The sequence below is a fragment of the Thamnophis elegans genome, chromosome 2 (assembly GCF_009769535.1).
Source record: "Thamnophis elegans isolate rThaEle1 chromosome 2, rThaEle1.pri, whole genome shotgun sequence".
Classification (NCBI taxonomy): Eukaryota; Metazoa; Chordata; class Lepidosauria; order Squamata; family Colubridae; genus Thamnophis; species Thamnophis elegans.
The window spans coordinates 155,907,905-155,920,023 of record NC_045542.1 but is presented as its reverse complement, the minus strand read 5'-3'; the positions used below and the strand labels follow the sequence as shown (position 1 = coordinate 155,920,023).

Here is a 12,119-nt window from a genome sequence, read left to right as displayed (position 1 = left end):
TAGTTGGGCTGGCATATGCATTTCCATGCTAAGTAAAAATACAGAAGAGAATAACAGAGTTGGAAGGGATCTTAGAGGTGCTCAAGGAGGAGACACTATACCCATGATGGCGAACCTTTGTCATGCGTGCCAGGGGTTGCATGCAGTGCCCGCTCTGTAGGCACGTAGGCTGTCATCAGCTACTCTTCTGATTTCTGGCTTGCACATGTGCGCCAGCCAGTTGGTCTTCACGGGCACCGTAATACCAGAAAACAGCCCCAAAAGTGACCCAAAACAGCCAAAAACCAATGCATTTTTCAGGCCGTGTTCAGGCTGTTTTTCAGGACAAAAGTGGCCTGAAAAAATGGCCAAATAAAGGCTTGGGCACGTGGGCCAGCTGGTCAGTTTCCACCAGGTGTGTTTCCGGCACTCTATGCACATGCATGCATGCACGGTCCAGTTTTGCACTCGGTGCTGAAAAGGTTCACCATCACTGCCCTATATTATTGTGGTACATACATACATACATACATACTACATATTCTACATGTATGTAGAAATAAGTCAAGGCGGCAAACCTACCGAATGAACACCCAAAATGGCTTCCTCTGGCCCAGCAAAGCAGTAGCCCTCAATTCCGTGAAAGGGAACTATCTCACTCAGACAGAGAAAGAAGGATCAGCTGAGATTAGAGGAAGGAAAGAAAAAGGTAGAAGAAAGGAAGCCAAGATCAAAGGCTGGTAGGCTAAAATGTATGAAGAACAGTTACAAGAATGGGCATGACTAATCTAGTGAAAGGCAGAACCAGGTGTGACATGATAGCAGTCTACCAATATTTGAGAGGCTGTCAAAAAGGGCAGGGGGAGGGAGGATAAACTATTTTCCAAAGGATTCGAAGGCCAAAGAAACTATGGGACACTGATCAAGGAAACATTCAAACTAGAAACAAGGAGAATTTTAAGACAGTCAGAACAATCAACCAATGGAACATCTTGCCTTAAAAAGATGTGTGAACTTTGTATAAAAACTCTGCAATCTAGGCGTTTGAATGATTACTCCCCTATGTGCAACCTTACATGCTTTATAAGGCTAGACCTATAACTGAACTCTTTCCCACAATCGGGACACTCATAAGGTTTCTCTCCTGTGTGAGTCCTCCAGTGTCTCATCAAATGGGAATTCCGATTGAAACTTTTCCCACATTCAAGACACTGAAATGGTTTTTCTCCTGTGTGAGTTTTCCGGTGCCTCACCAAGTAGGAATGCTGACTGAAACTTTTTTCACAATCCGTGCACTGATATGGTTTTTCTCCGGTGTGAGTCCTCTGGTGTTTCCATAGGTAGGAATTCAGACTAAAACTTTTCCCACAATCATGACATTTATACGGTTTCTCTCCTGTATGTGTTGTCTGGTGATCCACCAGGTGGGAATTCTGACTGAAACTTTTCCCACAAACAGGACATTCAAAGAGTTTCTCCCCAGTGTGAGTACTTTTGTGTTTCACCAGATTGGAATGTATGCTAAATCTTTTTCCACAATACAGGCACTCATATGGTTTCTCTCCCGTGTGAGTCTTCCAGTGTTTCCCCAGATCAGATTTGCAACTGAAATCTTTCCCACATTTTGAACACTCATATGGTTTTTCTCCTGTGTGAGTCCTCTGGTGTATGACCAGGTGGGAATTCTGACTGAAGCCTTTCCCACAATACAGACACAGATATGGTTTTTCTCCTGTGTGTATTCTCTGGTGTATCACCAAATTGGAATTCTGACTGAAACTTTTCCCACAATATAGGCACTCGTATGGTTTCTCTCCAGTGTGAGTCTTTTGGTGCTTCACCATTTCAGACTTACAACTGAAACCTTTCTCACATTCTGAACATTCATATGGTTTCACTCCTGTATGAGTCCTCTGGTGAATTACCAAACTAGAATTATACTTGAAACTTTTTCCACAATCCAGACACTCATAGGGTTTCTCTCCCGTATGAGTCCTCTGGTGAATCAGCAAGTTGGAATTCTGCTTGAAACGTTTCCCACAATCCAGACATGGGTACTGTTTGTTCCCTGTGTGAGTTTTCTGGTGCACCACCAGGTGAGAATTCCACCGAAATATTTTCCCACATTCTCGGCACTCATATGGTTTTTCTCCTGTGTGAATACTCTGATGTTCCACTAGATGGGAATTCTGCCTAAAACTTTTCCCACAATACAGACACTCATAGGGCTTTTCACCTGTGTGAGTCCTCCGATGATTCACCAGGTTGGAATTATCTTGGAAACATTTCCCACAATCTGAACATTCATATGGTTTTTCCCCTGTGTGAGTCCGCCGATGTCTCACGAGATTAGAATTCTGTCTAAAACATTTCCCACAGTCTGCACACTCATATGGTTTCTCTCCTGTGTGAGTCCTCTGGTGTATCTCCAGATTTGAATTCTGACTGAAACTTTTCCCACAATCAGGACATTCAAAGGGTTTCTCCCCAGTGTGAATCCTCTCGTGTCTCACCAGATTGCAATGCATACTAAATCTTTTGCCACATTGGGAGCATTGATAGAGCTTCTCCCCTGTATGGGTCCTCCCATGAATCACAAGGAAGCTTTTCCGAGTAAAGCTTTTGCCACACTCCAAACATTTGTATGGTTTTTCATTGGGTGTATCCTCTCGTGCATAATCAGCTATGATCTGCATTCTGTGTTTGTCCCACATTAGGCAGTCTGTTGGGTTTTTCTAACATTGATATTCTTGGATTCTTGAGGCGAAAAAGTTTTCTGATCTTCTGCCTGGTGGTTGTTTGATCCTTTCCTTCCTCAAAGGCTTGCCAATTTTGGCTATCCACTGAATGTTTTCTTCCCACTCACTTCCAGGTGTTCCCCATTTTTTCTCTATTTAGAAATTATCTTCAACTTTTCATGTAATGTTTTCTTCAGTTCCATACATTCTATTTTTTCCATGTCAAAATTTTGTTCTTATTATTTTTTCCCTTTTCTCTCATCTGCTGAGGAAGAAGAGTTTTTACACTTTGCAGAGGAATTGAAAAAGATTTTGATTGATGGTTTATTTTGCATTTTAATGCTGCTTCTCATTCTCTGTTGTCCAGCGTGCTCTTCTTGGCATCCTCTCTCTCTCTGTAAGAGTAATATGAATGGGTTAGTTTTATTATTGTTTAAAAAATGGCTGCAGGACATATAAAAGCAACAAAAAACACCCCATATACTAGTATGAAAAAATAAACATCAAAATTCTATTTTAATCTCTGATATTACTTATAAAATCGATAAAGATTCCTTTCGCACATATGTGCTAGTCGTTCCCGATTCTAGTGGTCATGTGGCGAGCATGACTAAACGCTGGAGGCACACATGGGATGTGATGTGGCACGTGGTGCCTCCATGGCTAAGAAGCATGTTGATCAGAAAGATTGGCAGTTCGGCGGTTTGAATCCTTAGTGCCGGGTACTGGAGTGAGATCCCATTATTTGTCCCAGTTTCTGCCAACCTAGCAGTTTGAAAGCATGTAAAAATGCAAGTAGAAAAATAGGAACCACCTTTGGTGGGAAGGTAACAGCGTTCCATGTGACTTCCGCATTTAGTCATCCTGGCCACATGACCACGGAGACATCTTCAGACAATGCTGGTTTTCGGCTTTTAAACAGAGATGAGCATAGCCCCTAGATTCGGGAACAACTAGCATGTATGTGCGAAGGGAACCTTTAACTTTACCTTTATTACTTATGATTGATTGATTTGAAGTATAGAAAACTAACAAGATCCAAGTTCAAATATTGACTCAATCATAAGCATCTATTTTGTCCATGAAACTCCTCGCTTGTCAGGAAAAAAAACATGTCGATAACAGAAATCAAATTTTACATGAAGGCTGAAGTAGATGGGCAGTTACCAATTATGAAAACTATATAAAGATTTCTTTAAATGTCCCAAATCTGCTAGCAGAAAATTATAGGCAGCAGTTTTAAATTGTGCATTCATCTTAATGGGTTAGTTTTAATATTATTGTTTTTAAAAATAAATTCAGAACATGTGAAAGCAACAAAAAAAAAAAAACCACCCCACCATGTGTATTCATGAAAAAAGAAACACCAAAATTCTGGTTTCACCTCTAAAATTAATTATGATTCATGTGGGACATAGACAAGATCCAATATCAAATATTGACTCAATGATAAGATTATCTTTTCTCTTTGGGTAAATCACTTTTATATGCACGCATATGAGCTCAAAATACAAACCTACCAATTTATGTATGTAGACCTTATATGTATATTTCAGTGTGCAAAATGTTCCAGAAGTGCATTTGCTCAAATCTTTTGATCTAATTTTAGAAAGGTGGGGACACTAACAGATGAAATGATGCTCAAATCCTAGGCAAGATTTAAAGTATCCCATTTGCCCATGAAACTCCCCGCTTGCTGGGGGGAAAAAATGTCAATAAAATCACAATAAATCAAGTGATTCGTGAAGGGTGAGGGAGACGGGTGGTTAAGAAATATGAAAAATATATCAAGATTTCTTTAAATCTCCCAGCAGGAAATCACAGGCAGCAGTTTTAAATCGAGCAGCCCCAGAGGAATAAAATTTGGGGAGGAAAAGAATATGCAGCAGCAGCAGCAGCCAACACTTCATCATTGCCCCTTCGCTGCTTCCAGGCTGTGAAGGAAGTCAAAGGGCTCGACTTTCTCCCTGCTTCTCCTCCGACCTTCCCTCCACTCACCTCCCAGGAGCCGCTTCGACCCTCCAAACGGCACAAGAGGCTCCGCCGACACCATTATCCTCCCGTGGGTGACCCGGAAGAAGAGGTTCCTCTGCCCTTCGCCTCCTTCCCTCTCTCTCTCTCTCTTTCTTTCTTTCTCTCTCTCTCTCTCTCTCTCTCTCTCTCTAGACCCGCTCTAGCAATGCACTACTCTGTCATTTCAACCCATTCAATCTTAGCCTCACCAATTTCCCTAGAATAGCTCAGTCGCCGCCGCACCGTTGCCTCTTTGTAGAGCGCCATCTAGTGACATATGGCGTAAGAACATGCTCGTTCAACCCTAAAGCATTTGAAGATGTTCTCTTCAAGTCTTACTCGACTCACATCGACGTCATCGAAAGCTTTTCTCCCTGAGGATCCATCCCCGAACGTTTTCTTTCAGGTCCCCCGAGAGGGCCTTCGTTGTCCCTGGAGCTGAGGCCGAAACTGCCTTTGCGAGAAACGGCAACTCAACCAAAGGAAAGCTCCCTTTTGGGGGGGGGGGGGCGGCTAGAAATGACGTGCAAATAGGGAGAAAGTGCGCCTCCCTTGGTTTCCCATAGCTTTTTTCCTTGGATGTGTGTGTGTGTGTGTCTTTGTGCAGGATAATTCAAAACCTGCCTCTGCCACTTAGAGAAGCTGTAAGACTGAAACTTGACCCCTTATCTCTCCTGTGATTTTACTTTATAACCAGCATGGCATATCCTACTGGTGCTCCATCCCTTCTTAGCAATGGAAAGTCTGGCACCAATTGTCTATGGGGATTCTCAGTCAGCCAGGTCATGATTTCAATGGATTGCGGGGGGGGGGGGGGGAATTACAGGAAGCATTTCATTTCAACGTGAGGTGCAGACAACAGAGACTCACTTCCAACAGCCTGCGCCTGTCTTGAACAGTGAAGGGACACAGGACAGAAAACATCCTGCGGCCAGGAAGGATCCATACCCATTTGCACTACTTAGGTGTCCCAGAGAACACAGATGGCCTCAAAGACTCCCCGAAAGAATGCAAATGACCAGCTGTCTGCAAGGACTGGGAATCCTTCCACCCCCACACCATCCAGTCAGACCTGAAGAAGCTTCTTGGATGAGAAGAGAAATGTCTTCAAAGACAAGCCAAAAAGTCCAGTTGTCTCCTGATAAAGCAGCTCTTGTCAGGTTCTAAGTAACAGACCCAATGCAATCAAACTCCGAGGCCAAACTGCTCCTCAAAGATTTATTGGGCATGTCATATTTTCACATCTGGTGAAAACCCGACTCTGAAGGTCCCGAGGTTTTCCCCACCCACATTAAAAATCAAAGTTCTCCCCCACCCAGTCCATGTGTCCATCACATGGTCCAGCCAGGTCACAGTCCCAACTCCAGCTGGTTTCAGTCCACGCCTTCCCAGCACCTGGTGAGAACGTCCTTAGTTCCCAGGAGAATGAATTTTATTTTGGCTACAGATCCCCAGATGTCTCTTATTCCCCTCTCCTGTTCCCACAGCTCCAAGCAGCCTTGCTGGGGCAGCCATGTAGTTTCCAAAATGGCTTCAGGGTTGACAACACTAGCACTAATTGCCATTGCAACTTGAGAACCACCCATACTCTTTTCCAAGTTCAAGAGAGGGCTGGAAGAGTAATTTCCCCCCTTCTGGACAGCTGGCATCCTTGACGGTGTTATGCCTTTACCAGCAGTTAAGTCATGAGAGGTTTTCCTGGTGGGGGAGTTCAAGGCATTGCTGCAGAGTCAGATCTTTTCTAAGTGTAGCTGAAGAGGGCAATGAAAGATTGGCAGTTTGGGACTACAACTCACCCTCTGCTTGCAGCTCTGACTTTGCCAGCCAGAGAAAGGGCTGTGCAGGAGGAAGATACTGGGCCTTTTTCAGTCTCGCGGGGAATGCCAAATATCCAGGCTTTTTTATTTTGCTATTTGCTATATATGGGGTTGATTGGTTTCTGTATTAAGGTTTTATTGCTGTAAGCTGTCTGGAGTCAAATTGAGTTGCGCTGCCATACACAATTTCTTAATAAATAAAAATACATACATACATGTCAGTGGTGGGTTTCAATTTATTTTACTATCGGTTTGCTTGATCGCTCTACATTTCTGTGCATGCCCAGAAGCGTCTGGGCTGGTGGGCGGAACCTCCCACCACTGCCACTACCAGTTCGTCCGATCCAGGACGAACCAACAGAAACTCACCTCTGATACATACCGTATCTTTCGGACTATATTACGCACCAAGATTTTGAAAAGGTAATTTTTTAAAAAGGTTTTTACCCTCCCCAGCCCCCTCTGCAGACCTCCCAAACCCTCTGCATGCCCCATTTCTCTATGAAAAACGGGGCATGAAGAGAGTTTGGGAGGCCTAGAGTGGTCCTGGGGGCTGGGTAGGGCAAACCCCCCACATTTTTGCAGGAAAAGGCTCTTTTTTGTCACTTTTCCCCTCCCTACCCCCAGGAGCACATTGCAGGCCTCCCAAACCCTCTCCGTGTCCATTTTTTGTGAAAAACTGGATGCACAGGGTGGGCTTTCAGGAGGCAAAAAAGTGCATTCAGTGTATAAGACGCACCCAGATTTTCACCCTTTGGGGGGGGGATAAGGTGCATCTTATACTCCAAAAAATACGGTACATATCTATATTCCGCCTTTATTATATGTGGGGAAAAAACTCAAGGTGGCAAACATAAGATCTCAGCACCTTTCCTCTGGCCCAACATTCTCCTCAACACTGTGAAAAGGAACAACCACACAACTCCAGAGAAAGGAAACACAGATCTCCTCACTCATGTTTGATACGAAGGCATGTTTGACTAAGAAGAATAGGGCAAGAAATTTAATGGTTAATTTCTAAACCGGGCTTCCAAAGAGAGAAGAGAAACGAAATTCAAGATTCCTCTACAGACATCAAATTTTGCTTTATATGGAATTTCTTGTGTGCGGTAAGAGAGGAATTTTGTGTGAAACACTGCCCACAATCTGGACATTTGAATGGTTTCTCCCCTGTGTGTAACCTTACATGATTTATAAGGCTAGACCTAATACTGAAATCTTTCCCACAATCTGGACACTCATATGGTTTCTCCCCTGTGTGAGTCCTCCAATGTATCACCAAGCCAGAATTGCGAATGAAACTTTTCCCACATTCAGGACACTCATATGGTTTTTCACCAGTGTGAATTCTCTGGTGTTTAACCAGATAGGAATTCTGACTGAAACCTTTTCCACAAAATAGACACTCATATGGTTTCTCTCCCGTGTGAGACCTCTGGTGTAACATCAGGTGAGAATTTTGACTGAAACTTTTTCCACAATCCAGACACTCATAGAGCTTCTCTCCTGTGTGAATCCTCTGGTGTATCACTAAGTCAGAATTTCGAATGAAACTTTTCCCACACTCGAGACACTCATATGGTTTTTCTCCTGTGTGAGTCCTCTGGTGTATCACTAGGGTAGAATTCCAATTGAAACTTTTACCACAATCTAGACACTGATATGGTTTGTCCCCTGTGTGAGACCTCTGGTGTACTACCAGGTGGGAGTTCCGATAGAAACCTTTCCCACAATCTGGACACTTATATGGTTTCTCTCCTGTGTGAGTCCTGCGGTGTTGCACAAGGTGTGAATTTCGAATGAAAGTTTTCCCACACTCCAGACACTCAAATGGTTTTTCTCCTGTGTGAATCCTCTGGTGTATCAACAAGTCAGAATTCCAATTGAAACCTTTTCCACAATCAGGACATTCAAATGGTTTCTCTCCCGTGTGAGTCCTTTGGTGGATGAGCAGTTTGGAATTCCTACTAAAAAGTTTCCCACAATCCAGACACTCAAATGGTATCTCTCCAGTGTGAGTCCTCTGGTGTATCAGCAGATTGGCATTCTGACTGAAACTCTTCCCACAATCGGGACACTCATATGGTTTTTCTCCTGTGTGAGTCCTCTGGTGTATCACCAACTTAGAATTCTGCTTGAAACTTTTCCCACAATCAGGACACTCATATGGTTTCTCTCCTGTATGAGTCCTCTGGTGTATCACCAACTTGGAATTCTGCTGGAAACTTTTCCCACAATCTAGACACTGATATGGTTTCTCTCCTGTATGAGTCCTCTGGTGTTCCACCAGGTGGGAATTCCGACTGAAACTTTTCCCACAATCTGGACACTCATATGGTTTTTCTCCAGTGTGAGTCCTCTGGTGTACTTCCAACTCGGAATTCCAATTGAAACCTTTCCCACAATCTGGACACTTATATGGTTTCTCTCCCGTGTGAGTCCTCTGGTGTATTACAAGCTTAGAATTCTGCTGGAAACTTTTCCCACAATCCAGACATTCATATGGTTTTTCTCCTGTGTGTCCCCTCTGGTGTATCACCAAGTTCGAATTCTGACTGAAACTTTTTCCACAATCTGGACACTTATATGGTTTCTCTCCCGTATGAGTTCTCTGGTGTATCACCAGCTTGGAATTATGCAGAAAACCCTTCCCACAATATAGACACACATATGGTTTCTCCCCAGTGTGAGTGCTTTTGTGTATCAGCAGATTGGTGTGCATGCTAAATCTTTTGTCACAATGAGAGCACTGGTAGAGTTTCTCTGTGTTAGGGGTCCTTCCACTAATGACGAGAGACCTATTCTGAGTAAAGCTTCCGTGGCACTCTAAACATTTATATGACTTTTCACGTGGTGGTTCAGCTTATGCATCAATCAGATATGATTTGCAATCTTTGTCTTTGTTTTTCACATTAGGCAGTCTGCGGGATTGCCAGAGGCTGCTCTAAGGCAGAGAAAAATATTTCTGATCTCTTGCCTGGTGTTTGTTTGGTTCAAGCCATTCTTTCCTTCTTCAAAGGCTTTCAGTAATGCCTGCCAGTTTTGGCTATACATAGGACCTCTATTTTTTCCAGCTCAAAACTGTGTTCTTGTTATTCTTTCCCTCGTCTCTCATCTGTTTAGGAAGAAGAGGTTTTAAACTTTCCAGAGGAATTGGAAAATATTTTGAATGATGGCTTATTTTGCACTTTAATGCTGATTCTCATTCTCTGTTGTCCAGTGTGCTCTTCTTGGCATCCTCTCTCTCTGTAAGATTAATATAAAGCAGTTAGTTTCATTATTGTTTAAAAATGGCTGCAGGGCATATGAAAGCAACAAAAAAAAACCCATCCCATATATTAGCATGAAAAAAACAAACACTAAAATTATATTTTAACCTTGATATTAATTATGATTGATTTGGCATACAGAAGCCTAACAAAATCCAGGTTCAAATATCGACGCCTTCATAAAATTCTCTTTTTCAATCAATCAGTTAATCAGAATAGAGTTGAAAGGGAGCTTGGAGGACTTCTAGTCCAGCTCCCTCCTCAAGCAGATGTATGGTATAATATTACATTTAAATGTTTGACGCATGTATGAACGCATATGAGCACAGAAATATATACCTGTGAATGTATGTAGACAATCTATGTGTATCTTGGTGTGCAAAATGTCCCAAAGTCCATTCACTAAAATTGTTTGATCTGTGTTCAAAGCCCGACCTATCCATACTACAATGTGCACGCTCCTGTGAGCCCCGCACAGAGGTCAAAAGACACCAAGATCGAGGACCAACTGACCTGTGCATCAACTACAGTGCCGACTGTATCAAACACAATACCAACGGTTCACGTCCCTTTAACCAACCCAACAAGCAATAGCCCCAACAACCCAATCACCCCAATGCACCAACAACCAAAACTAGGCATGCACACCCCCAAGATTATTCAGGCACACCGCTACAGATCTCAAATGCGAACTACTCAATGCAAGAAGCCTTGCAAACAAAATGTTGAAAGTCCTCCTACTATTAAATATGGCTCAATTCAACCCTATTTGTCTGTGAAACGTGGTTAAACAAATCCTTTCTAGAACCCCATTACCACTACAAGTGACTACCATGCCTACCAGTCTGACTGTGAAATCTGAAGAGGTGGTGGTATTGCTATCTTCTATAAAAAGTCCCTAGATCTGAAAAATATTTAAGTTACACAAAAACTCTTCCTTCCCATTAGCTGCGATCTGTCACTAAATACCACAATTCGCTTCCTATTATGTTACAGAGCCCCTGATTACGACCTTGATCATGCGAACAAACTAACTGCATCACTAATGAAGGCAGCCTCATGCCCTCATCTCATTATCTTTCTTGGTGATCTCAATTTACCTCTTATTAATTGGACCTTAACTGAATGCACAACCAAAACCATACATATGACCCTGTATAATGTTGTTACTACTTTGGGAGTGGATCAATTGGCAACTAATAACACTAGACTCAACAACTGCCTTAATCTCATCTTCTGCAACAGTTTAAACTCAATTTATAACCTACAAATCACAGAACCTTTTTCCAACAGTGACCATAGTATGACTGATTTCTGTCTAAATTTATATCCATACAAAGAATCTCATAATAGAACTCCTAAATATAATTTCCAAAAATCAAATTAGGATCTCATACCTCTCATCTCTAGATCCTGAGATGGTCCCTAAGGAGGCCGTGCATGCACCAGCGTGCCTATCGTCGCTGTCCTACTGTCCCCATTGATATGTACTGATGTGTTCATGGCCGTTATACTTATTTATATCCATCTATTTGTACCAATCTCATGCAAAAATGTCCATGCCTATACTAATACCTGTTACCTTGTACATGTTGACAAATAAATAAATAAAAATAAATTTTAGAAAGAGGGGGAGGACCCTGATAGATGAAAAGGTGCCCAATTCCTATTCAAGATATAAAGCGTCTGTTTTGCCCATTTAACTCCTCGCTTCCCAGGAAAACCGGATGGCAATAAAAATCACAAGAAATCAACAGGTACCTGAAAGCTGGTGTTTAAAATGGGCGTTAGAGAAACATGAGATAAATGTTATTTTTAAATCTCCCATTGGTAAAATCACAGGCAGAGGTTTAAAATCGTGCAGCCCCAGGGGAATACAATTTGGGGAGGGAAAGAACATGAAGTAGCAGCAGCCAACACGATTCACCCTCGTTGCTTCTGCTGCTTTATGCGCCGTGGAGGAACCCAAAGGGCCCGACTTTCTCCCGGCTTCTACTCCGACCTTCCCTCCACTCACCTCCCAGGAGCCGCTTCGAGCCTCCAAGGAGCACAAGAGGCTCCGCCGACACCATCACCCTCCCGTGGCTCAGCCGGAAGAGGTTTCTCTGCCCTTCGCCTCCTCTCCTCCACATCCTCTCTAGGAATACAATTCTCTATCGTTTCAACTCGTTGCAGCCCAACCTCTCTTGCTCTCCCTCTGTTGCCCTTGGACCGTACCTGCTTTTTACGCGCGAAGATTGCTTCTCTATAGATCGCCATCTAGCGACATAAGGGGGAAGAACACGCTCGTTCTACCCTAAGGC

The 12,119-nt window shown here is 43.0% G+C and overlaps 1 protein-coding gene across 1 annotated transcript; it reads right to left on the bottom strand.

Moving 5' to 3' along the window:
• Positions 1 to 497: 497 nt before the first annotated feature.
• LOC116504792 (zinc finger protein 208-like) lies at positions 498 to 11,915 on the bottom strand. Its single transcript, XM_032212023.1, has 3 exons — positions 11,834 to 11,915; positions 7,713 to 9,793; positions 498 to 2,621 (listed from the first exon to the last, which is right to left on the bottom strand). The coding sequence occupies exons 2-3, from the start codon at positions 9,267 to 9,269 to the stop codon at positions 1,032 to 1,034; spliced, it is 3,147 nt and encodes a 1,048-aa protein (XP_032067914.1). The 5' UTR covers positions 9,270 to 9,793; positions 11,834 to 11,915; the 3' UTR covers positions 498 to 1,031.
• Positions 11,916 to 12,119: the final 204 nt, after the last annotated feature.

Excerpts from the sequence above, each read along its gene's own strand:
- LOC116504792 (XM_032212023.1), bottom strand. The coding sequence starts at position 9,269 with ATGCACACCAATCTGCTGATACACAAAAGCACTCACACTGGGGAGAAA. Across the intron at positions 2,622-7,712 it reads TAAGGTTACACACAGGGGAG|AAATGTTTGGAGTGTGGCAA; the intron begins AAACCATTCAAA and ends GAAAAACCATAC.